Raw genomic sequence first — 27,882 nt, 5'->3', positions numbered from 1 at the left:
GAACCCATGCCAATCATTCAGTAATGCTAGACCAGATTGTTAGAGCAGTCAAAAGCAGCTTCATGTATCCCTAAAGCAGCTCTTTAGGGATAATTTCATTCATCAAACTTTTATACAGATTTTAGTTCAGCGTGTTTCTGTTGGTGGGCCTTTTTTTGTGATATGTGCAAGAAATACTTGGGATGGTATAAATTCCTTTGAATTTTAGCACTTGTTCATGGGTGAGTACTGAAGTGATTTCAAAATAGAATGAGATATCATGGGAACAAATGTCTAAAACTCCACATATTTCAGTATGTTTCTCTGCCTTTTTATGCAGGACGCTGGAAAATTCTGCAAGCCTCAAATACATAGCAATGCATCTGTTACCATGGTCTATTTGGGAAAAACCGTGCACCTTTCATATGACCTTTTAGATTATCGAGAGGAAATAAAAATTTATCAACAGCATTGTGGAGGAGAAAACCTATGTGTGTACCGAGGCAAACTGCTGGAGGGAGGTAAGCTTCAAACAGCCCCCCACCCCCATCCCAAGAATCCATCTGAATTCTGGCAACCTCTTATTTTTATGTGGATAAACTGTTGAAGTGGTAGCAGAATTATTTCAGCAAAGCTTAGTCTGCTTATGTGTGTCCAGGGACTTATATTCCAGCTGCCTCCAACCAAGTCTAGATTTACTGTTTCATGATTGAAAATGAGGCTGCAATTACTTTTGCAAATTGTAGAAGGACGGATGTACAGGGGTGATTTAACAAAATGCAGTGGGTTAGATTAATTTTTGGATGGAGATGCATGGTTAATAAAATGCTTGCAGGGGTAAAATGAATACCAAATTATCTACGTACAAGAAGCTATAATATATCAGTGTGAACTGTTTATCGCTCCAGAAGGGAAATGAATGCAGGCTTGAGGTTTGATTCTGAATGTGAATCAATGGTGATGATGTTGACTTAAGCAAAGCTGTTCCAGGTATAATTGCCAGCAGAAATGAGGGAAGAATAGCATGCTGGGTGGAATTAATCTCATGCCATGGTCCTGGGCTATTGCTGAGGAATGATAACTTTTCTATCATTAGTTATCATTTATTTAATTTGTCATAGTGCTAGGCACTATGTGGAAATAATGTAGTCTATGCCCAAAGGCCTTAAATCTATATTAGACTGACTGGTTAATGACAACAACAGGGAAAGAGGTCAAGGAGTAAGCAGTTGCTAATGAAGAAACTGTTAAATAAAGCTGGAGTGGCATTTGAGAAAGCCATGGTTTTTTTTTTTTTAAAAAAAACCGAGGTTATAAAAAAAATGAAAGGGAACAGCAAAAAAGAAGGACTGATCCATAAATATGCAAGTGAAGAAAGAGAAAAAGAAGCATTACAAACTTGCAATAAATGATACTCCACTTTTTAAAGCATTACTAATAAGATTTGACAAAGAGAATGCAGAAGTATGTACCACAGTGATCCAGGCAACAGTTGGAAAGTAGACAGAAGCAAGATTCAAACCAGAAAATATACCTTTATGCAATTAGCAGTTATTTTCTCTAGTTTTACCCCTTAGTTTTGTCTACTTAGCAGTGCCATTATTTTTTAAAAAACACTAGCTAGGAAATTTGAGTGCTTTGATATACCTAAAGTGGTATATAAACTAGATTATTCTTTATTGTAATCCCAGTGAATATTTGTCCTCCTACACCCACACAGACACACACCTCTGCTATTTGCAACTGGCATAATACCTCCTCTAACTTAAATGTAATTTTTTTTCTGTAGTGTAACTAGCTGGTATATTGATGCAATCATTCCATGTTGAGGTAAAAGCTTTTGCCCTTCTACATTGGAATCCTGATCTTTATTTAGTCAGTTCTCATCTAGACTATTCAAATCTGTGCTTTATTTAGAACCAAACAAGGTGTGGTGGTACTAGCAAGAAAAAAGCAGCTTTGCAGATAGTAGTGTCACATCTTAGTTGGTGTTAAGTAAAGTACAGATTAAAATAGTCTCTATGAGATCTGATAAAAGAACAATAAAGGTCTAAATAAGCATAAGCGGGGTTGGGTGGAAATGGATCTTGATAACCCAGAGAAAAAGAGATGGATTTAAATGTCTGCTTGGAAGTAGTTTTATTGGTGTTAGTATTCATCAGATCAGTCTGTTTAGTCAGATAGTAAGGAAATGGTATGTGGATGTATGAATGTTGAAACTAACATTAGATTATTGTTTTTATAGTTGTTTTGTATTTAGGAAAGCTCTCCATTTTAAATTTATTCCCCTTTATTAAATTATGTTCATTTATTTAATGAATCCTGTTCATTTATTTAATGTATCCTGTTCATTTGTTTAAACAACCAAGGTGGTGAAAATGTCCCATATCCTTTCCTCCTCTAAATTTTTCCACAACAACATATAAAATGTTTCTGCACCTTGAAAACGTGCCAAAGATAATTTGAGCATGGATTTCTCCTAGAAGTACTACTTCTGTATGTAGGTATGATCCCTTTGATTTTGAAACATGCCACCTGCAATTTACGGCTTGAATTAGTACAGTCTTGGAAGAAAGGGAAATATGCTCTTGAACTGGCTCCTTGTCTATCTTAAATGTGGTAAAAAAGTCCATTATATATACTTCCCCCCCGCTTTTTCTCAACCACAGAAACGTTTCAGTTCATCTCCAGGAGGCACCACGGCTTCCCCTTCAGTCTCACCTTTTATCTCAATGGAATTCAGGTGGACCGATTAAGTTCTTGCTGCGAATATAAGCATCGGAAAGGTACTCGGCTAGGAGGCAAGCATGGATACTTTGGTTTCGTCAATGTGGAAAGATCATCTCCTTGCTATAGGTATGCTTTGATATTGATATTGATCAACACAAAGGCAGAGGAGAACTTGTAACTGTTCTATGGAATGTTTGACCACCTTCCTGCATGCATTTTGATTCCAAAATATTATTAACAACCTTTTCCATTAATTTTACAAGTGCACAATTGATTCTCCTTGGAAAATTTGGGAAGACTGTTATTTTAAGCCATAAATTACTTCAGATCTCTCTTATCTAAGCTTCAAGACATGAATGATTTTTTTGTATAAAATCAGAATTTGATTATTTTTTGGTAACACATAACATTCACCGAATCATTAATTTAGGTTATAAAATAGGATTGATTAAATCTTTTCCAACTATTTAATTTTTATATACACTTTCGCCTGAAAGCTGCAGAGAAGGACTCATGTTTACTTAAGCCTATTTGAGAGTTCACAGAATATTTGAAGGAAAGATGGGGCACAGTAAGGCTGTTACCAGCAGATTGTCCTCATAATCTGTGGCCTCAAAAGATTCAGGGTTTGATTGTAAAGTTAGAAAGAAACATCTTTACATATTCAGCTGAACATAATTAGAATCATCTACATGATTGTGGATCTAGTTCATTTAGGCTTTCCAGTGGTGTGGATAATTTTAGCTGCATTTTTGAAGATCCCCCATTTTGTATACTTTGTTCCATAAGCAAAAGTCTGATGATGTTGACAATAAAGACTGTACATGTTTGGTGGCAAATAAGCAATCAGAATGCCAGTTATTTCAAAGGGGCAGTGAAGTATAGATTTCAGCTTGGTAAACTTGGTAAACTTAAGGTATCTATTTATATAATGTAATGGCTTAGTTTGTTAAAATAGTTTGTTCTTTTTGATCATAGTCCTTTTGTGATATATTTTGAAATTCTATTTCCCTAGATCAGGAGTGTCAAACAGAAGGCCCGTGGGGTGCTTAGTTTTGTCCCCTGAGCTCCATTTTCTGGCAGGGATGCAGGAGGCCGTTGTGACTGAAAACGGGGTGCGTTTTTGCTGGCAGAGGGCTATTAAAACAAACAAAAACAAAAACAAAAGGAGAAATGTTTCCCCTTTTGCATTTGAACGTGCAAGAAGGGAAAGGAAAGAAGAACGGGAAAGAGGAAAGACAAACAAAAAGAAGGAAAGATGGAAAGAGAGCAAGGAAGGAAAATAAGGAAAGAGGGAAGGGAGAAGAAAGAATGAAGAGGGAAGGAAAAAGAAGAAAGGAAGGAAGGAAGGAAGGAAGGAGATTATAATGCAAGTGAGGGAGGTCTCAGGGAAGTCCTGCCTTAGCACTTGGCCACCACAGGTGACCGTAACACCTGCGGTCAAATGACATTGAGCTAGATCCTACAGCCTAGGATGTTGTAGGTTGGTTTTGGGGAGGTATTTTTGGCTCAATTCTATATCACAGAGCAGTAGACATATATAGTAGTTCTTGGTTACTGTTTAAGGCCGAAATTCCTTTCAGTAAGATATTTATTTACAATTTGTGAGCATTGCAATATTGAACCTACATTTTCAAAGTATGTTTAAAAAGTACAATACGGAGAAATGTAAGATAAAAATTCAGAAAGATGATTCATATATTACGTTGTTTCAAAAGACAGGCTCTTCTGGGCATTCTCTGTTTGAAAAAGGTATTGATTTATGTTGATTGTGCAAATAAAAGAATATGGCATTTATTTTTAGTCTAGGCCAGGAACCTTCTTTACATCTTTGCCAGAAATGAAAACATCCATTTCTTCTGTAATATTTTCATTTCTTTGATGTGCAAAGCAATGACAGACCAAAAAAGTGGTGCACATTTCCCCACTGGGAAAAATATTGTATAAACAGCAGTGAACAAAATAAGGAAAGGAAAGAAATAGAAACCCCCAGAGAGTCAAATGATTTTTCCGATAAGTATACTGCACCATCCAGAAACACTTCACTTCCTCTTCAGAGTCAGATTTGCATGATTAATGTAAATGTTATGCTATCACTAATGTGATAAGCGCTTTCTGAGGACTGGAAAGCATACAAATTCGAGCCGTGGTGATACTTTTTCACTACATTTCTAGTCTAGCCGTATAGGTGTGTTTATATGCCAATTTATTTTGACAAAAAATCAGGCAAGAGAATAGTAAAATGCCTTGAATAATTACTCTGGGGAACCGTGTATTCTTATGACATATCGTTCTTATGCATTTTAATCATTTTCATTGATTTTGCTTTGCATAAAAACTCCTGTAATCTTCTCTATAAGCAAACTTTTTTTTCTTCCAACTGCAGGCTATTCTGTTAATTGATTGATTTGATTGATTTAGATCACGCCTTTCCAACCAGATGGCCCTTAATTCGCTAGTTTACCTAAGCATTGGGATAGTAGGAAGAACCCCAGTTATCATACAACTATATTGTAGCCCAATGGTTCTCAACTTGTGGTCCATGGACCTCTTTGGGTTTGCGATATCATCACAGGGGGTCCATGAAGACTTGAAGAAATGTTATGATTTAAATCTTGAGTTAAGTCTTTGGGGCCACAAAAGATATTAAAAGGAGGTCCCTAGTGAAGAAAAGCTTGACCTCAGACTCAACCCGTCCAAGATCGAGTGGCTGTGGCTGCCGGCGTCCCGATATAGTCAGCAGGTGCCATCGCTGACTATTGGGGGTGAATCTTTGCTCCCCACAGAGAGGGCTTGCAATCTGGGTGTCCTCCTGGATGCACGGCTGTCTTTAGAAGAGCATATGACGGCCGTGGCCAGGGGGGCCTTTTATCAGGTTCGCCTGATCCGCCAGTTGCAGCCCTTTCTGGACCGGGACGCCTTGCGCACGGTCACTCATGCCCTTGTCACCTCCCGGCTGGACTATTGTAATGCTCTCTACATGGGGCTCCCCTTGAAGAGCACTCGAAGGCTCCAATTGGTCCAGAATGCGGCCACGCGGGTGGTTATGGGTGCAACTCGTTGTGCCCGTGTGACACCCATCCTGCGCGAGCTGCACTGGCTCCCAGTGGTCTTCCGGGTGCGATTCAAGGTGTTGGTTACCACCTTCAAAGCGCTCCATGGCATAGGACCCGGGTACCTTCTAGACCGTCTTCTGCCACCAATAGCCTCCCACCGACCAGTCCGTTCCCACAGAGAGGGTCTCCTCAGGGTGCCATCAGCCAAGTTATGTCGGCTGGCGACACCCAGGGGGAGGGCCTTCTCTGTGGGAGCCCCAGCCCTGTGGAATGAACTGCCCCCGGAAATACGTAAGATCTCCGACCTCCTGGTGTTTCGCTGCGCACTGAAGACCCTGTTGTTCCGCCAGGCAGGGCTATCAACATAATAATTTTAAATTGGGGTATTTTAAATTTTTGGGGTTTTAAATTGGCCACATCTATTTAATTATTTTAATTTTTAATTATTGTTGTGTCCTGTGTTTTTAAATTGGCTGTACACCGCCCTGAGTCCTTCGGGAGAAGGGCGGTATAGAAATAAAATTATTATTATTATTATTATTATTATTATTATTATTATTATTATTATTATTATTATTATTATTATTATTATTGAGAACCAGTGTTGCAGCCCATTGTGAGAGCAAAGCCATTGAAATATTAAATGCCTATTAAAACTTTGTTTATATAGATTATCTTTCAACATATGGGCGATGTTGACTTTCTTTATACATTATTCAAATTTATACAGCCACCTATCTCATATGTATGACTCCTTAAAAGCAACTACAATAAATATAAAAAGAACAAGTAAAAAAAGAACAATCCAAAAACATATATTAACCATCATATCAAAAACCATAACATTCATAACCATGATAATCATAATAACAACACTTAATTCAATACCTGGGACAGCTTTGCCACATTCTCTGCTTCCCATGCCTGATGGCAACACTATGTTTTCAGGGTCTTCTGAAAAGCCAGCAGAGTTGGCCTATGTAATTTCTTGGGTGGGAGGGGAGGGGGCGGGGGCAGGCATATGGTGTTCTAAATTAAAGGTAATATAGTCTAGATAATATAGAATTAAAAGAATGTTGCAATACTGTTGCAGTTGAAACATCAAGAGACTAATCAAACAGCAGTGGTCTCACCATTCTCCCACAGATAACTTCTCATAAAATTATTATGAGATTATAACAGGTGAGATGGATAACTTCTAAGTCAAACAAACAAACAAACAAAATATGACGTGTGTTGAAAGTGGTTTCTGAAAGGTACCTATACCTCCACTGTGAGATTGTCCTTATGTTTTAAGGATTTGGTTTTGTTTTATGCTTAGCTAGCGATCCTCTTGGTTTTTAGTCTCTATTTAAATTCTCTTAATTTTAATGGTTTTTAGTCTTTATTTAATCTTTTTTTATTTTAATTGTTTCATGTTATCTTTTTATCACTTTGTAAGTTACCAAGAGTTGCTTCAACAGTGAGGTGGGCGGCACATACATTTATTAATATACAGTATAAAAACCAAATATCACTCACTCATCACAAAATCTCCAGAACTGTAAAGCCTACAAACTTGAAATTCGGCATGTATGTTCCTCTTGGCTTCTAGGTGCTCGCCAAGAAAGGATTTTTTAAAATGACTATAAGATCATTAGTATTTTATGTACAGTATTATATTCACATGCTCTGATGCTAAGGAGTTAGATGTTCTACTCCCCCTCCCCACCTGAAAGGAACTCTGTCCCAACTGCCAGTTGCCTTATATTAACACACTCTGATGCTATCCCTTTGCTAAACTGGGCGTGGGTGTGGCCAGCGCATGACTCATCCCGCCTGCAGGCTGGGACATTCTATTCCCCCTCCCCCTCTGTTCCAACTGCCAGTTGCCTTATATTAGCACACTCTGATGCTATGGAGTTACACATTTTACGTTAAATTTCAGGCTTTAAGTGTCAATTTATCACGCCTGATCACATAGTTTTGTAGCGAAGCATGGATGTCCAGCTAGTATATTTAATAAATAAATAAAAAAATGACCCATGGAATAACTTTTTATTTCTACAAAATCTGGAATATTTGCTCTCCAGAAATCTTTGAATTCTTAATTTGGAATTTAATTGGGGAACTGTGGAAGAAATCTTACACATATTTCATTTTACAGAAGTATTTTTTTTAACTAGAAACATTTTTCTCAATGATTTTGTTCGTTCTGTGTTCAGTGAATTCTGATGTACAAATGTACAAATCAGTACATTTGCTTTTTCTCTGAAAAATTGTGTCAGCTATTGCCCTCAATTTTTACATATATTATTTTATTAAGCCTATCATGGGAAAATGGGGAAGGGAAAAGTGGGGAAAAAGAAGTGTAGAATAAAGGGGAAAAAGAAAGAAAAGCATTAAATTCTGAATCTTCAGCACAGTAGAATAAAAATAATATTACAACCTCAACATTTCACTTTTACATTTACTTTTTATCTAATATGTACTAGCCAATTTTGTCACAAGCTTGCCTAATCTTGCAAATTCCAAAGTCAAAGTTTCATTTTTTTCTGTCTCCAGCACAAAATTCAGAAGCAGTTTTCAAGCAGAAGCAAAGTTGGATGTATTTTTTTGTCTGATTAAAACAATTAATACGTCCATCTCTGCTAATTCAATCAGTTTTTTCAGCCATTCTTTCATTGTGGAAATTAGTGTCTCTTTCCCTTTTTTGCATGTATAGCATCTTTGCTGCGTCAACCTATATAATGACAAATTTCTAGATTTTTTTTTTTCAAATTCTTTATCCATTAAACTTTAAAGAAAAGTCTCTGGTTTGATTTTTATATTTATTTTGAGAATCTTCTGTATTAAAATATGAATCTTATCCCAGTAATTCTTTCCTTTGTCACAAATGCATCAAAGATGATAAAAAGTTCCTTCTTTAACATTTACATTTCCAATATATATTTGAAGCACCTTATACATCTTTGACAATTTGTCAGGTTAATTACCATTGGTACATCATTTTATAAACATTTTCCTTCAAGTTATAATTCAACATTTTTTTTTATTGCAAAAGTTTTACAATTACATTTTCACCCCTTTTCTCCCCCACCCACCCCCAAACTTCCCAACCTCCCTAACCCTCCCTAACCCTCCCCTCCCCCCAGACTTCCCTATAATATACTCATACTCATAAAGAACCCTAATATAACACTTATATATAAACTTGAACCCCTCCCTCCCCTGTATAATTTTTCTCTTTACCTCATTACATTAAAAAATTTCCAATACATTATTTTCAAATAAAAGCTATTTGATACTTTCTAGTTTGATATTTGTTCTGAACATATTCTATCCACTTTTTCCATTCCCATTCATAAGTCTCTTGTGAACAATCTTTTAAATATGCTGAAATCTTCGCCATCTCTGCAAAACTGGCCATCTTCAAAGTCCATTCCTCGATAGTGGGCAAAGCTTCATTCTTCCAGTATTTACCTATCAACAATCTTGCTGCTGTTATCATATACAATATCAATTTTGTTTCACCCAATGTAAAACCCTTAACTATACCCAATAAAAACAGTTGTGGAGAAAATTGAATTTTTTTCTTCAAAACATTCTGCATGACCCACCAAATTTTTATCCAAAAAGCCTTAACTTTCCTACAGGTCCACCAAACATGATAATACGTAGCATCCAAACATTCACATCTCCAACATTTTGGCTGAACATTAGGGTACATACATGACAACTTTTTGGGATCTAAATGCCATCTATAAAACATTTTGTAGAAATTTTCCCTCAGATTCTGCGACTGTGTAAATTTAACATTCTGAACCCAATTTTTTCCCCATGTTTCCAGCATCACTGGTTCTTCAAAATTCTGTGCCCACTTAATCATACAGTCTTTAACTAATTCGGTTTCTGAATCTCTTTCTAGCAAAACATTATAAAGCCTTTTGATATGCATTGGACCTTTCTCTCTTATATGTCTAACCAATTCTTCCTCATGCAACATAATACCAGTTTTTTGGTCCTCTTTCCATCTCAATTGTAATTGATTATATTGTAGCCAAGTTAAATTAATCCCTTCGTCCAACAGTGTCTGCAATGTCTTCAGCTGCCATCTGCCCGCATCTGTAAAAAGAACCTCTTTATATAACCCCCCCCCCCGAGTGACATTATATTTGTATTCCACAAAGTATGACCAAGATCCAACCATAGCGGTATTTTATAATCCCATTTGAGTCGGTGCTTCTTCCAAACTCTCATCAAAGAATCTCTAAGTATATGACTTTTAAATACTTTATCTACTTTGTCGTCGTAAAATAAGTAAGCATGCCATCCAAATTCAAGATCAAAACTTTCTGCATTCAATATTCCAGTCTTTTTCCTTCCAAACCAATCACTTGTTAAAGTTAAAGCTGCTGCATCATAATATAGCTGTAGGTTTGGAAGTTTAAGACCTCCTCTTTCTGGAACATCTTGCATAATTTTCAATTTTACTCTCGGCTTCTTCTCGTTCCAGACAAACTTATTCACTCCAGATTGCCAAACTTTCAATTGTTTATCACTTTTAAGCACCGGAATCATTTGAAACAAAAAAAGAAATCTTGGCAAAATGTTCATCTTAACTGCTGCTATTCTTCCAAGTAGAGACAGCTGCAGTTTTTTCCAAGTCTCCATATCTTTCTGCACCTCTCGCCACAACACCTCATAGTTATTTTGAAACAATTTCATATTTGATTCTGCAACCTGAACTCCTAGATATTTTACCTTAGGTACAGTCTCAAAACCTGCCCTCCTTTCAAGCTCATGTTTACGATCTTGTGTCATTCAATTCAACATAAATTTTTAATCCTTCATCCACATGTTTTCCCATTGTACTAGCATTACATCATACCCAAAATTATTTGCCCATTGAAACATACAATGCTTTTCATATTTATCCTCCAAATTCAGTTTCAATAACAATTTATAAACCTTGGCAATAATAACATGTTCACCCTTACTGCACAGTACAATTTCAAATTCATTTTTACATATTGTACATTTTTACAATCCTATAAATTTTTTGTCTAGTTTAAATCTTGCAATTTAAAGTATGTAGATCAATGAGAGACACATCCTTCTGACTCCAACTCTTCCTTAGACTTAAGAGTGGCTATTGTCCTCAAAATTGATTTTATAAAATCAATTGCCGCTATTTTCCCTTACATTAAGCTTCATCCAGCATTCCTTTTTAAAAAGACTTTAAAAACTCTGCCCTATTTTCCCTTAATGCATTATGAATCCATTGATCTGAAGATGGACTGACAATGGAAATTCACCTCCCTCCCGGAAAGGACTCCCTCTCACGATACAGTTTTTCCACTAGAATCAATTAGCTGATAAAACGATTTAAAATTTCTCCAGCTACTTTGGTAATGCTTGTACAATTCCAATATACATATAACTTTTTGTAGTATATTGTTGTATATCCATTCCTGGTTGTTGTTGTTGTTGTTGTTGTTTTAGAAAAAAAAAAGAAATGCAGGAGCTTTCTCTGATTTTATTTTTTAATAATCCCTAGAATAAGACACTTTTAGTAGTATGTTTTCATAATATATTAAATTTTTATCAGATGTATCATTACAATGGGCCTGGATAAAAAGCCTACACCTCCAAAAAAGAAGACCCTTGAAGAAAGTGCAAAATTGGAAGATTGGAAGAAAGAGGAAGTGACACACAAGCCAAAAGAAGAAAAAAAAGTATTACCGACCCACTTTCCTTCAGCTTCTGCGTTAAAGAAACGAGCTGCAGAACGAGCTGAAGAAAAGAAATTGGAGACCAAAAAAAGAGAAAAAGATAGAGATGAATTTGAGGATACCCAGAAAACTGCTATTTATGAAGGTATGGTATGAAAAGAATAGGTGAGTTGGTCAGTGGGGGTCCTTGGTGCTCTCACAGAACACCAAGGACCCCTCATTTCAACCCTGAGCTACAGATATTCTCCTTTATCAGTGTAAATTGCATGAAGGAATCCCTTAAGCTGAATTGATCTGAAACAGCCATCCTGAATCTACTGTCCTCCAGGTGTGCCATATTTGAGTTCCCAGAGTTCCCAAGGCGGCAGTTGTTATTATTTCATCCTTATCATCAATCACTCAATAAAACCAAATAGTTAAATAGAATCCAATGTGCAATAGGAACTGAATATCTTATACTAGTTATTTTGATGGAGTTTCACAAGCAGAATAGAGAGAGATCAACATAATCAGATCTATGCTGTTTTGGTCACAGTTTACTGATAATAATTTGTTGACTTCAGGGGGCAGGGGGATGTGGCCAGGAGGGGTGTGGCCAGCTCAACATCACTCGTGTCGGAGGTGACTGTGGTGGCCCGAGCGATCTGCCAGCAAAAACGGGCTCCTGAGCTCCGTTTTTGGCTGCGATGGCCTCCTGCAACCCTCTGCCAGTGAAAACAGAGCTCAGGAGAGCTGTGTGAGGCCTTCACTAACTCCATTTTCACTGGCAGAGGTGCCACGAGCCAGGCCTTCACTGTTTCCAGGGTGGTACTGCAGGCCAGATCGAAGCATCCTGCAGGCCGGATCCAGCCCCTGGGTCTTGAGTTTGACACCCCTGCCTTAAATAATTCCTTGTTGTTTCCTGGCATTGTAGAACATGGGGTGGGAGAGGGAGAGCAAATGAAAGAAATAAAGAGGTAGGGCTTGCCACAAAAAAGAGGAAGTCAAGCTAATCTCCAAAGCACCTTGAGGGCAGGGCAAGAAGCAATGGATGGAAACTAATCAAGGAGAGAAGCAACTTAGAATGAAGAGAAATTTCCTGACAGTTAGAACAATTAATCAGTGGAATTAATTGCCTCCAGAAGTTGTGAATAAGAGCAGAGTGAACATTTAAATTTGACAGAAAAACACATTGTACAGCTTCAGTCCAGTGTTAACTTTGATGTTGTTGCTATTTTTTTTTAGGATTAAGTACAAAGAGAAACAAAACCTCATGGACTTAACCTTTTGGGGGTTAATGAGAACCAGTAATAATATGCAATCAATTTCCTATCTCACAAGATATCATTTTATTTCAGGATATGAGGAAGATTTTGAAGCTGATGAAGAGAAACCAGTTGAAAAAGTTGAAAAAATTGGGAAAGTTGGGAAAGTTGGGAAAGTTGAGAAAGTTGAGAAAGTTGAGAAAGTTGAGAAAATTGAGAAAGTTGAGAAAGTTGAAAAAGAAGCACGTGCTGATGATCAAATGAGTGAAAAAGGGAAGCTGCTCTCCGAAGGGGAAACAGACCGTTTTGATCGTGAAAGGAAGAGGAAAGTCTCATCACAGAAATCTTCACGGACTTCTGATAGTGAGCGAGATGAAAGTGAGGGATATTCGGAAAGCTACACAGAGGAAGAGGAGAGAAAACATGGTTAGTTGTTTTTTTTTCCCTTAAGCTAAAGTATAGCATCCTAATATCTTTTTAATATTTCAGAGGACTCTTCATTTTCAGGGTCATGGTTAAGTACCACTTAGAGTTGGATTTGCATTTGTTTATTCATTTGTTTATTCATTCAATTGTTTATTTACTATTTATTTATTTATTTCCCATGTTGTTATTATTCAGTCTGATTCTGTATCTGTTAAGACAAAGAGGAGTGTAGGAACAGGAATGAAGTTGATGTTTACAGAATGAAATATTACAATGTCTGTTATGAATTATGTCTGCACTTCATACCTGAACTGCAAATGCTCTTGTCTTTGCGTAGAATAAAATAGACACTATTCTACTCTGTATAAAACAAGGCATAAGGGGAGCTTTGCTTTCTCATTTTTAAAAACTTCCCTCATAACCATGTTACAAGCTTTTTCTTCTCTGTACTCTCCTCTGTACTGTTGTCAAATCTCAGGTTCTCGGGATGCTCCTGTCAGTTGATCTTTGAATACTTTCTGTGCCACTTAACTAACAAAATCTCCCTGTGGGAAAGATTGAGAAGATGAGAATATATTCTTATAAACTCAAACAGTTTGTAATCCATGGTTTGCACTAGAAGAAAACAAAGGCAAGCGTACAGTTGATCACTTCGTTTGCAAAGTCTGGTGGTATGAGCAATGATCTGTTCTATGCATTGTCTTTTCTGAGTTGGAGGCATATTCTTCTCCCACGTTTTTACCACTGTCTTCCAGGGCAGCCAGTAGATGTCACTTTAGCATTGTAAAGTGTCAACTGCTGTAAGAGTATTCTCCCTCTGCGTGTCTGCTTGCCTGCCTGCCTGCCTGCCTGCCTGCCTACCTGCCTGCCTGCCAGCCAGTCAGCCAGCAGTGGAAGAAATCTCTTGTCCTATCTTTGTGATCTTGCACTTTATGGTCCACTGTTTTACTCACCCTCACTTGGTCCCCACAATGAAATGTCCCAACCTCAAGGTGAAAAATATGTGTTCATGGGCCAGCTGGGTTCTAGGCAGGGAACAAAAGCTCAGTGTGGTGAACGCTCAATAATTATTAGCACAAGGAGATTAAAATGTCACAGGATTTGTTTCAGGAGCATAAATAAGATTTTGGGTAACCTCTCTTTTTTCCAGTCAGCATGACTGATGGAGATAATTATTTCCTGTACGTATTTGCAGCCACCCACTTTCATAAATAATCTAGTGGGAAGCATGTATCTCATTTCCTGTTCATTAATACAAAAAGTGTAGAAGCGGGTCTAAAGCAAAGCACATTTGCAAGATTATGGAAGCCGCCAGCTTTTGGGCTTTCTGTCAATACAAAGCTGATTTCTTCTTGCTTCTCTTCTATCTTACTGTTTTTGATGTGGCTGTCGCGTATTCCACTGTTGCCACTGAAGCTGTTCCAGACTTTTCTACATTTACTGCTTATCCCTAAAATTGTTCCCATTTTGACAGGCCTTACATGAAAGAACGTTGTTTTATTTCAAACCAAATGTTAATGTTGCTTTTACTTTCATATTTTCTGCGTGAAAATATAGGCAAAGGTAAAGCGACTGACTGGGAAATGGATGTATCTGCCCAAAAGATCCAAGGCTTTTATAGGAAGCATAAAGGTCAACAGGAAACTCGAGCTGTCAAACCAGGTTTGGAGTTGGTTTGCGTGGAAAAAAATCTTGCTTCTGATCGAGGCAAATCCAATTTTTACACAGTCAGCGACTGTGGCAAATCATAATCTTGCAGCTTTGCTAATCATCAATAAGCATAATTGCACATTCTGTTCCTTTTTAAAAACGTTGGCAGGTCTTCTGAGGCTTGTGGCCAAACCATAACAGATATTCAGTTACATTGCCTCAAGGAGCTTTTATAGGTTTGTTTGTTTTATATAGTTGGACCACTGATACAATTTTAATTTCGACAATGATCATATTGGGTGTTCGGGAAAGTAATTAGCAGCTAATTTTTGCTTCCAAATGAATGTGAGCGACTTGCTTGACCTTTCTCTTTTGTAGGCATTTTTTTTTGTAAGGCACCTGCTATCTATGTGATATGGATACCATACAGTGATACAGTGAGGAATGGGAATCTCGCTTTGTGATAGAGGATTGTCCAGACAGGGACGGTAATTAGAAGACCAAGGATCATCCTTTAATTGTCCATTTCCATTACTCTTTAGTTCTACTGACTATACAACATTTAAATGCTTCTTAAAAGCTCACCTCCATTTCTTTCATGTCCCTAGATGGTTAGTCATGACTGAATTTGTTTTATAGCTGAAAAAGATATATCCGAGCAATTTGATTTGACATTGTATAATTTATTTTGTTGGAATAGAGCAAAGTAATTTTGTCAGGGTGCTTGTTGATTTAGTTTTTGGCTTATATTATCAATGGACGTCTTATTTAAAAGTGTCAGATTTACATTTTATGCTGGACTGTTCAGACATAAGGAACAGATGTGTTATGAGTTTCCTTTCCTTCTTTCCATATCTGTCTGTCTGTCTGTCTGTCTGTCTGTCTGTCTGTCTGTCTGTCTGTCTGTCTATCATCTATCTACATTTTCAGGTGGTAGTGGAGCAAGATTTTTGAGGGACTATGCATTTTTTATTTATTTTTGACTAAAAATTAAAATTCAAGCACTGAAGCAGTGAACTTCTTTTTTATATAAATACACTGGAACAATGATCCACAAAATCTGTCCTTATTCTTGACAGCTGTAGACTTGCAGGTCTAATTGAAGGCAACATTTCTCCCAAGGTGGAAAATTTTAATAACCTCTCCAGATAGATAAGGAATCTTTACTCTTATTTTTTTTTCCTCCCTTCCTAGTTTTGTTGAGAGCTGGTCAGAGAGTCTGAACTTACATTTTTCAGATCCTGGTAGGCCATAATCCTGTGAATAAATCAGAAGGACTCATTAGTTAGAGAAAACATTTCATGGTGTTTTGCTGAGGGCTGCAAACAGCGATTTTGCTATTAGTCTGTTTATATCCTCTAAAATTCTGGTAATATTTTTAATGAGCTGGCTAGCTCAAAGATACTGTGGCTTTTTACATTCTTGGAGATTTAAATCTAATGCTATTTTGCATATTCCTCATAAACCATGGCAGAGCAAGCATCACCGACTTCAGTTCCCACCTGCATCACTTATGCTTTGTATAAAAAGGGGGATAATATAAAGCTCCAAGTCAGTTGTGTGTTTTTCAAGTGGATGGAGCGATTGTGCACTCTGTGTATCTGTGTATGCGTGTGTGTGTGTGTGTGTGTGTGAGAGAGAGAGAGAGAGAGAGAGAACGAGAGAGATTAAATGAGAACCTCATTTGGTTGGTAAGAGAAAAAGTACGGTATGTTAGTCATTCTCTCAGTGTCTCCAAAGGACATAAAAAGACATAGAAATTGAAGGTAGCATATTACGAGACACCAATAGCTAATTGCTATAGATAACTAAATTGATCTACTTTCAAATTTGGCTTCTATTATTATCCTTTTCGGGGGTAGCATTTGGGTTCATACAGCCTATCAAAAGGCGTGAAGTCATGAAGGTGATCCCCTATGGCAGTGATGGGTAACCTTTTTGCCGTCGTGTGCCAAAAGCGGGGGGAGCACGGGGGGTTGCGGGCCAGTGTGCCCACACCCATAATTCAATGCCCCCCGCGCTCCAACCCCCCCGTGCATGCCATGTGACCACTTTGCACTCCCCCCGCTTTTGGCATGCGATGGCAAAAAGGTTACTGGTAGGCTCAGTAGGCCCATTTTTCACCCTCCTTGGGCTCCAGAGGCTTTCATGGAGCCTGGGGAGGGCAAAAACGGCCTCCCTTCCTTCCAGTGGGCCCGAAAGGCCCGAAAATCAGCTTGCCAGCATCCACATGCATGCTGGATCTGAGCTAGGGCAACGCTCGCGTGCTCACAAATATGGCTCCATGTGCCACCTGTGGGACGCGTGCCATAGGTTTGCATCACGGCCCTATGGCAACTATTACTGTGTAGCAAAATGTCATGTCCATCGGTGGAGTTGGCCATTCATTGCTCCCCCGTTGGCCACCCATTTCGCCCTCGAGGGGAAGAGGGAGGCTTGCATGAAAAGGAGTAAGAACAGAGCCAGGATTTGCTGTTGCAGCTGCTGGTTTTGCCCATACCATGTTGACCTCTTTTTGAGAGGAAGAACAGGACAAAGGGAAAGCGAGGAAGGCCAATCAGCAGCATTGGAAAAGGATGTGTCATTGAGGAAGGAGATATGACTGCTCATGGCCAAGATGGTCCAGATTAGGACCATTGACCAGAAGATTTCCCTTCCCTGTACTACCCCACCATGTGAGTGTGCAAGTCTATGGTAAATTTTAAATAAAAGTGGACAAAAAACAGGACAAATAAGGACATTTCCCTATTTCCTGTTAAAACCTACATCATTTATTAGAGCTGGACCACAGATATGAACATTATTTTGCAAATGGTCAGAAATAAGCAACCCAATATCAGTCAATTGCCCAAATAAAGAAAGCTGGAAATTCTCTTGCTGAAAAGAGATTTTCCTATAGCTTTTTATGGAGAGCAGGCAGGAGACAGAGGCGCAAGGCATTTGAATATTGATTATTTTAAATAGAGCTGGCATTTGATGCCCAGAAGTGTCTGGAATTCTTCCTCATAGCTTCATGGGTTTGCTGCAATAAATACATTTAACTGAGCTTTCATTTTGTGAGAAACACTTTCTTGCTTTGTCAACTGAGAGATGCCTGACAACAGATTATTCAGATCTGGACCACAGATTACTTAAATTTGAGCTCCCATCAAGTTCTTGACTGGCTGTATGTACTGACTAGTTACTGTATATGTTCTTTAGCTTTGCTTTCCCATCTGGAAAATTAAGATTATAACGGTTCTCTCAATGGTGATGCAGTCATTTTTATAACAGTGGCTGTAAAATATATTGCATTACATTAGTGTAAGGCAAAAGATAACTAAAACAATTCATATTAGCTCAAGCAAACTTGGCTTGTTTTACAAAAGTCTCAAACCTTGCAGACTATTTAGAACAGCACAAATGGACATAGCAATTTGAAATATTTTCAGAAATTACAATTAATTATCTTTTAACAGTAGGCAAGACACCAGAAGTCAGAATTGCATTAAATGGAAGGCACAAGAATTAAATATATTATCACATTAAAAGTAGTGTTTTTAGGATAAAACTCTTATGACTTTCCTTGATCAGTTCTATTATAGGCATCTTTTAATAAATAGATGTTGCTTGTCAAGAATAAATGGCTAATAATAATAATAATAATAATAATAATAATAATAATAATTTGTGTCACATTTTATATATCCAGTTGACTGAGTTTCATGTTTAATGAATAAAAGAGATACATTGCAATACCTGGTGATGCATGGATTGAAGATAAGCAGCAAGAAAAAAATCACAAAGTACCGGGATATGCAAATTGAAGTTGAGTGACTGTGGAAAAAGAAATCGTGTGTTGTCCCAATTGTAATTGGAGCCCTTGGAGCAGTACCCAAAGGGCTACCCCGCTATTTAGAAATTCTAAATTTGCCGGACTTGAACATTTTGACTCTACAAAAAACCACCTTACTCGGAACAGCTTACATCCTCCGACGATACCTTAACAGTTCCTAGGTCCTTGGTTAGGACTCGAGCTACTGAGCTATTAACCAGCCTCAAAGGCTGTGAATCTCACTAAAGATTAACCAATAATAATAATAATAATAATAATGATAATAATGATGATGGGGAGGTACATATTTTCCAGATTAATTCTGTGGTCCTTTTTGAAGCGAGTCATCACATGATTGGGGCCTGTTTTACAACCATTTTGCAAAAGTTGTTAAGTAGATCACATGGTTGTAAGACAATCCAGCTCTCCAATTGATATTGCTTGTTGGGAACCAGCTAAGAAAGTCATAAAATCACAATCACAATCATGTGACCATAAGATATGGCAGCTTCTTCGTAAATGTCAGCTGGTTGCCAAGCACCCAAATTGTGATCATAGGACAGTGAGGGTGGTGCAATGGTAGTAACTTTGAGGACAGGTTGTAAATAACTTTTTCTGAGGCCATTGTAATTTTAAGCCATCATTAAATGAACAGTAGTAAATAGAGGACAACTTGTAAAGAATGTCTTTTATGTAACCAGTTCTTCAGATACAGATAGTTTTAGATGAACTGATTTAAATTGACAAATTTAATCAGTTGGCTGTAACAGCGCTATATAATGTGTAGATAATATTAATAGATGCTTGAAATTGAAATTTAGAACCTCTTTATGCCCATATCTCACTCAAGGATATATTTTCACAAATGTGTCGAGGCAACATCTTCTAGCATGAAGTCTAAGAATTCTGGGTATTATAATCCTATATCTTTGGAGATCCCCTAAGGGCTGTGTAAGGTCCTGCTTCTCCAGTTTTCTCAAGAAAGCAGAATTCTCAAGAAAGCAGAATAAAAGGAACTTTTATTGAAAGATAGTGATAGCAAAGGGAATGTAGGCAGGATCTGTAGTTTCCCGCTCAAAGTGTTAGGTTAAATCTATGCAAGCAAAGCCCCTCCCAATGTCCAGTTCAACATCAAACCAATCTTGAGGTGCGAAGATGTTCTGAGAACCTCGGGCAGAGAAGGTGATAACTGTCAATTTCCAGGTGCTTCGGTTTCGCTTTCTCCTGTGGTGAGATAAAGCAGATGGCTCAAATCACATTCTTTTTCTCCTCCTTAAGATGACCTGAGGCACATTCCTTCTCTCCTCCCTATTTCCACATGAGGTACAGCAAAACAAAGCAAAGGAAACTCTGTGCACAGAATCCCCACCCCCCACCCCAAGCCTGCCACCAGAATGGCAACATCCCTATAGAGAACTATGGGATCTGACAGGCTGCTTTAGAAAGGCTTAAACAATATTTTGCATTTCTGTGGAGAAAGGCATTTTTTTCATGCTTAATTCTAGTAGGTTTGTCTACTTGACCTCGCAAATAATGATCCCAAGGATTGGGTGCAGAAGTCCATTAAATTGTAATTGTCTTTACTCTTTGTAGGTAGAAAACAATTGCTTTCCGTCTCCGGCAGCAGCACATTATACAGCAGTGGAACCGAATCCGAGTTTGAAGGCAGGAAGCGTGATGAGGAGGAAGACATTACAGACATTCATTCAGAATGTGAAACAGAAACCACCAAATCTCAACGGGAAGGAAGTCAGGGAACTGATGTGGAAGAAGAGGAAAACTTGGGGGAAACAGAAACAGAAAGCTTGAGCACCAAGAATGTGCCAGATATCTTCTATGAAGAAAAAGTGGAGATGACCCTTCAGGACATGAGTCCGGGCCATGAGAAACCCAAGTTTATAGGGCTGGTAGACATGGGGGAGGAGGAAGAGAAGGATAAGTTAGTGCATTTGAAAAGCAGTGCTCTAGAAGGATATCCGAGCAGGAAGCTTTCTGAAGATAAGGAAGGTGGTGAGTATGGTTTGCAGAGAGATCTGTATCAGGTTTGGTGAATACAAGTGTGTTGCTTTGTTAATTCTTAAATGAATGCTGATTTTCTGGTGCCATGTTTTGATATTGCATATGAATAAAAATCCTGCTTGAATCTTCCTAAATCTATTACTATCCTTGAATGGGGCAAGATTTTGCTTTGATATATGTGCCAGATAACTGGTAGAGTTTTGTCTTGAAATTGCCATGCTATCTTATTCTTTCAAGTGCTGGAATTGAGCACTCTTGCATATATGACTTTCGTGTGTCTTTCTCTTGTCTCCATCTCTGTTATGCATGGGACATTTGTTGACTGAATTAATTTAATTTCTAGTTAGCCAGGGGCAAATAGATGAAATGAATCTTAGATCAGTGAATATGCCTGGAATTGATAATGACCATCATTGAAATCGTAGTTGTAGAATTTGTACAAAAAGAACAAAATCAAAGTAGTTGTGTATCTTTTGTAAAGATTCAGAAACATAGAATCTAAAACAAGTTTTTATGTCTTTTTATCATTTGGAACAATGAATTGGGAGCCACAAATACAAGGTATTTTTTCAGATTGTTCATGATCATAGAGAATATGGATTGCCATATTTAGGTTATCCTTCTTTATTCTCTATTAGATTATTTGACCATCTCGGCTACCATTGCCCAATACAACCTTTCCAACCTGTCGCCCACTAAATATATTAGGCTACAATATCCAGAATTGTAACCCATGTGCTTATTTTTGTGTATCATAAAATACATATTATTTACATGATCATTCCTCCCTTTGGCAAGAAAGATAAAAATATTCTATTTTGTTTTAATTTAGCTTGTGATGGAAATATTGTAAGGGTGAATCAATTCATACTAATTAGCATGCTATCAGTGGTGATGCATTCATGAAAGAAAGCCATAAGTCATGCTAATATTTTTGATTTGTGGTTTGGAATATGTTCCTTGGATGGTGATACATTATGTTCTTGCTTGATTTAATAGATTTTGATAGATTGTTTCATATTACTTTGTGTTACTGGATTTACTAGTTTGTCAGGGGCAGAAGATTATAAAATGGTAATTGTTTGCTAGCATTTTGGTGCTGGAGTGCTTTTCATTGCCTTGCAATTTTTTATGTATAAAACATGGAGGAATATTGAAAAAAATACAGAACTGGATAATTATGCTGAATTATTTATAGGTGTTTAGTTGGTTGAGATACTTTCCTTCATCCATATGCTAGGTTTTCAATATGAGTGACTTTGCAATTACACTGTTAGATGAGATGAATATTTAAGTACAACTGAGGAATGAAATTAACCACTTAAGAAGAATACATATAGAATTACATATTCTAATATTAAATGCAAGTGTGGAAAAACCATGTAGGTTGAGTCAATGGCCTGCCCCAGATTTTATCATAAAAGAATATCGTCGTTTCTGTTTTGCTCATACCATGATCATTAAATGACTGTGCAATGGTTTTAGTTTTCAGTGAGTACAGCATTTAGCAGTCTCTTCAGATTCTGTTGCTGTGATTGAACATAGTAAAAATGTCAGCTACCAACACCTCTTTAAAAGAAGTTTTACAAGGTAGTAGTAGATGATATGGTATGCCTTGATGAATGTCCTGGCAAACAAAGAAAAATTTGTTCCTTAACATTTTCTGAATGGGAATGGGAGGGGATACATGAACTTTCTAATGGATGATTTTGAAGATTGTTTTGGGAACAGCAATATATTCAACCTTGGCAAATCGTTAAGACCATATCATGCTTAATTAACCTATTAGGTTGTGGTAAGAGATCAGATTCTAAGAATGGCCTGAAGTTCAAATGCTGTGATCAGTTTTGGTCACATCCCTTTATTCACAGAACAATCATCCATACACAAAATGACTCCCCTGTTTTAAAGTAGGCCTCAGATTGCAACATTTACCAATAGTCAGAGAAAAAAAGTTTATAACAGTAGCCCAGAAGTGACATATAAAAGAAGCATATATGTGAAAATGATGCAAGCATATTCTCCCTTAGAAATGTATTACAGGTAGTACTTCTCAAAGGCCCGTCAATTGAATGAATCTTATTTTTTAGCATGTTGCCTAAATTCAGTGTGAGAGGCATCAACTCTTCTCCCTTTTTTTTTTGCTAAACTTTTAGCTTCCCATTGAGTTTCAGGCACCAGTTGATTACATCTGCATATTTTAGCTGTTTTGCATTTTTAAAAAACCATGAGTAAGGTTAGGTTTAATGGGCTAGAGTAATATTTTTCAACATTGGTAATTTAAATATATGTGGACTTTTGCTCCCAGAGTTTGTCCAGTTAGCAAGCTGGTTGGGAAATTTAGGGATTTGAAGTCCACACATTTTCAAGTTTTCAAGTTGAGAAACACTAGGTTAGGGTTAGGGTTAAGGTTAGGGTTAGGGTTAGTTGATAGTTACAGTACCTCTTCAAATATATGTGTACGATAGCCATGATAACAAAGATCTCAGACCAATTGATTAGGTCCATGGTGGGCAAAAACTTTCAGATGAGATTTTAACACTGTTGGCAGGGAAACAAAGGAAGAAAACTTAGACATTAACCCACAGAAATTTATATACGTGCAAATGTTGTGAGGGTCTTCTAATTATTGAAAGTCCTCAATGCTAGTTGTATCCTTCACGGTTGGATCAGTGGCAGGTTGTTTAGGATTCATTGTAGCCTTAAACTGCACATTGCAATGTCTTATCTACCTTGCTTAAATTGTAGAGATAAAATAAAGGAATCTCCATACACCAAACAGGATTTACTTCATTATACATATATTAATCTATAGGTGATGTGGCAATGCTAAAAAAGTTCCTACAAAATAGCAATAGCACCTAGACTTATATACCACTTCAAAGTGCTTTACCACCCTCTCTAAGTGGTTTACAGTGGTTTGCCCCCAACAATCTGCATCCTTGTTTTACCGACCTCAGAAAGATGGAAGACTAAGTCAACCTTAGTCAGGATCGAACTGCTTTCAGTCAGCAGAATTAGCCTGCAATACTGCATTCTAGCCACTGCACCACCAAGGCTCATGCATGAGTAGGGTGTCCAGATTCAAGGAGAGCCTTCAGTATTTTCCTTTTTAAAAAGACAAAACATAAATGCTGAAGATCATTTTTTTTTTTTACTCTTACAGAGCAATTTCTTTCTCTCTCCTTTAATGACATTTTGGACAGAAGAAAAAAATGTGCTGTTGTTTAGAAAATCATAGTTTCTGAGCTGATAGGAATAAGATATTAATAATAAACATTTTGTTATAAACAAGTGAAATCTAATTATTAACATAGTAAAGTTACAGTGAAAATATTAGTATTCCTTTAAACTGTCATGGAAATAATAATAATAATAATAATAATAATAATAATAATAATAATAATAATAATAATAATACTAAAGAACTGCGTAGCTGAACTGCATATATGCACATGTTGAGCATTTGGGGATTTGCATCCAGCCTTTCCTGTTCATCAAAATGAGACAAAACTTGCAAGTTATTTTACTTCCTTAAGGAATTAACAAAACTATTGAAATTGTGTCAGGAAGCTTAGTATTCAAAGATGGCCTTAGTTTATCTGTGATGGAATAATAGCTTTTCAATTGTATTGTTCCTATTCCTGTTCTTGTTGTTATTCGTATCCTGCCTTCAAGATACCTTTGTTTTTAATTTGTGCACAAATTAAAACCATTTCTGAACAAAGGTGACCTTACAGCTTGGTGGTATTTGAAAGTGGTGAGTGCTTTGTGTAATTTTTGCATGGGAGAGATAGCATTGCATGAAATTTTCATTGCCTAAAGAACGAATGATGTTTATTGTTTATATGTGTACATAATTCATTTTTAAAGTAAAGAATTTTGCTGGATCTTAATTGCCATCCTTAGCTAGTTGTAGAGTAATTGTAAGCTCATTTTATGTTCAAGGATGGCTTATTTTATTTTATTTTATTTTATTTTGCTTTCTCTTTTGCTCTCTTTTTATGATTTTTTTGAAGATCGTAAATCGGTCAGAGAGAAAATAGCTGAGGCTATTGAAAAAGATCAGCTTTTGAGTTCTGAACCCGAACCTAGTGATTACAGTACAGAGGATGAAGAAGAACATATAGCAGCTGCTCAAGGTAAATTTGAAGGTAAATTCTACTGTTGCATGGAATCTGTCTTCAATATTTCTTTCTAGTTAAATGCTGTGTCAAATTGATGTTTTACAGCTTATATTTTATATTTTCATATTTTTCTTCTTTTTCTCTCTTCCATAGGGGGAAAAAGTTTCTCAATCACTACTGTCTTCCTCAGGAAATAGTGATCTTTGAAGCTGCTTCACCTTCAACCCCTTCCTTGCACACATCACTCTATGTGCTACAAAATTCTTATACAGGCAGGGAACTCAGATATAACTTAGGTCAGGAACAACAACTGTAGACTTCATTGGGCCTTCCCCAGCCTTAGAATAACCCAGATTGGTGTTTCTTAAAGTTGGCCACTTTAAGATGTATGGACTTCAACTCCCAGAATTCTCCAGCCAACATGAAGTCCACACATCTTAAAGTGGCCAAGGTTGAGAAAAACTGGCCTAGATTATCTTTGCTGGCACAATAGCTGATATTTGGCTGCATAGTTACAGCCTTTTTTCTTGTCAGTTAAAGTTCAAATGAATGTAGTCAATCTGAGGTTGAATGCATCAGTTTTATCTTTTAATTTGCCAAACCCGGCCAGTTCTTACATATAAGCACACATGGTTGATCTTATCATTAATGGTGACAAGATTGTATCACCAAATATATTCCCTGCACCTCCTGGAAGTCGACTTTTAAAAAAAGGACCCTGCCCACCTGACATTGCTTCTTGTTCATCTCTTAGACTATCCAACAATTGTGCACAGCATGTTAAGTGGGCATTTTTGCCATCACATGAACACAAAGTAAACAGGTCACATTTTAGGATCTTCTGTAGCTCTGTATTATATGGAAAAAACATAATAATGAGATGAAATTGTCTTAAATTATTGAAGCCTCTGAGGAATCCTCAAAAGGAACTCTCTGGGACTTTACAAATAATGTCACACTCCTATTCTAGAGTGTTTTAAGAATGGGTAGAGTCCAAGTCAGATTTTAACAGCTGTTTATTCTCTCTGATAGTGAATTGAAATCTCAGCCATGCAAAATCCAGTCATAAGTATAGTAGGAGAAAAATGTAAATACTTGACAAGTTTTCATGCTGTTGCTAGAGGGGAAGTATTTTATGCACATCAGGTGGTGCAATCATATTTTCAATATACTTTATGCAATTCTGATTGCCTGTTGTGGGAACTCAGCAATTTTGGTTTCTAAACTGTGCTTTATGGCTTAGCATTATGCATGACCTTCAGCTGGGATTTATTGAACAAATCATGTTATTAATGTTCATGAAGAAACCTATAAATATATACAGATGTTGAGTTTTATTTGATATTATAAGGAAATGAAAGTCAGTATCAGTTACTTATCTTCTGTAATGTATAGTTTGGGCCTTAAGTGCTGAAATCCCCAACGTTGGGATACATGTTAGAGTGACAGCCTCTTCATGAGACTGACCAGCAGGTAAGAGTTTAGATGCTTTCTTCCACTTCACACAATACCATACAAATTTTACTGCTCCTATAAACCATTTTGTCAGAAGGCAAATTGAGGTTTTCTTAATAATATTATGCTTTTTTTCCTTTTTATTCTCTGGGCTGAATTATAAGCATTTTAGCTCTGTTCCCTAAGAAACAAGTTTTGATTCCAAGATATATCTCGTTTGATTGGATTGTTCATTGAAAGTCACATACAGTATAAAGGTCTAGATGGATGCTATCAGCACTTCAATTTCAACAGTTTTTAGTGCCAAGTACTTAAATTATGCAAGCATACAGGTCAGAAAGGTCTATAAGAATCTATCTTCTTACAGATATTCCATTATAATATTTTCCTTAATCTTTTAAGGTTTTAGAAGACAATTTATTGAACATAATTAATAATGAGTACATTGAGAGTTTGTACAGTATTTCCAATTAAAGTAAAAAGACTTCAGTGTAAACAGAATTAGGCAACAATGCAAAAATAAAATTCTATGAAAATCCATTGGACATTATGTTTGTATGTAGTCCCGTATTACCTGTTGCACATAATTCTCACTGAAATCAGTGGGAAAAGTAAATCCCAAATCAATTAGATTTCATTATTCTCAAATAGGCTTAACACTATTTTTCTATATATATTCTGATGAGGCACTGTTACTTTTTTGGCTTCACAAAATGACGACTTATTCCCATCCAGATCAGAATATTTTATTGTTCCTCACACTTCCTCCTGGGTGGATCCTATGTTGTTGTTCTGATATTTCTAGAAAGCAGTTATAAGGCTTCTAGGTCAGATACATTTATACATAACAATCAAAAAATCAACAAGAGAGGAGCAACCATAAAAAGGATCATACCACAAACACACAAGGAGCAGGACTTTATTTGTGGCTTCTCCATCTTAAATTTTTAACCCCTTGCAGACACTCTGTTCTTGGTCCCATGTAGCTATTTCTCACTTCCTACTAATCAGCATTTTTAATTCACTTGTTTTAACTACATGAAAAGTCACATTCATATGAACCTAAATGTACATTTAAACGTATATCATTTTCTAAAAAGCTAGGAATTGTTTTATGATAGATCCAGGAGGTATAGAACATTGCAATTTTTAGAAATAAAGTTTTTGGAAACATTATGATATTTGGAAAGAAATTATTATGCCAGATATTCAATCCATTCTTTTTCTCCCTTATGCTTGTATTTGTATAGACACAAAGCCTTGAGGTGGGCAATAATTTCATTTCATTGCAACTAGGACCAAGCTTATTTTGCAGAGTCTAGACTATGATGTTGTCTAAAGCATTTGATTTTACAATAAATTCTCAGTTATTTTGATGTAGGGCTACACTTTTTTTCAAGATATATCATTTTTGTATATATCTGTGTTCACATTAACCTTTAATGTTTGATTTAATGCAGTTCAAAACCTTTATATTCCTTTTTTCTTTATATATTTTTATTTTTTCAGAAAGTTAAAATGCAAACTCAAAAAAAAAAAAGAAAGAAAGAAAGAAGGAATTTTGCAAAAACTCCATAACATGATTAGTCAAAAATATGTAAATCAGTCGAATAGCTTTCACTATCAGAAAGTGCGTTATCTCGCCACCAACTTCTTAGAGCAAAAGTG

At 36.8% G+C, this 27,882-nt stretch overlaps 1 protein-coding gene across 11 annotated transcripts in view; it reads left to right on the top strand.

The window, feature by feature from the left end:
* The window catches only part of ERICH3 (glutamate rich 3), a 78,683-nt gene that overhangs the window by 40,663 nt on the left and 10,138 nt on the right, over positions 1-27,882 (top strand). For 6 of the 11 annotated variants that reach the window (XM_060689982.2, XM_060689987.2, XM_087889823.1 and 3 more), the window contains 6 exons: positions 320-500; positions 2,649-2,835; positions 11,356-11,624; positions 12,817-13,149; positions 20,207-20,623; positions 24,652-24,786. In XM_060689982.2, the coding sequence (XP_060545965.2) occupies positions 320-500; positions 2,649-2,835; positions 11,356-11,624; positions 12,817-13,149; positions 20,207-20,623; positions 24,652-24,786 (1,522 nt within the window). The remainder of the gene's footprint in view (positions 1-319; positions 501-2,648; positions 2,836-11,355; positions 11,625-12,816; positions 13,150-20,206; positions 20,624-24,651; positions 24,787-27,882) is intronic. The other 5 variants (XM_060689983.2, XM_087889824.1, XM_087889822.1 and 2 more) reach the window with 1 other exon arrangement.

This window comes from Pantherophis guttatus, chromosome 3 (genome assembly GCF_059756535.1).
Source record: "Pantherophis guttatus breed Tessera chromosome 3, ASM5975653v1, whole genome shotgun sequence".
Taxonomy (NCBI): Eukaryota; Metazoa; Chordata; class Lepidosauria; order Squamata; family Colubridae; genus Pantherophis; species Pantherophis guttatus.
Note: the sequence above shows the minus strand (reverse complement) of the source record. Positions and strands in the feature narration are given on the sequence as shown.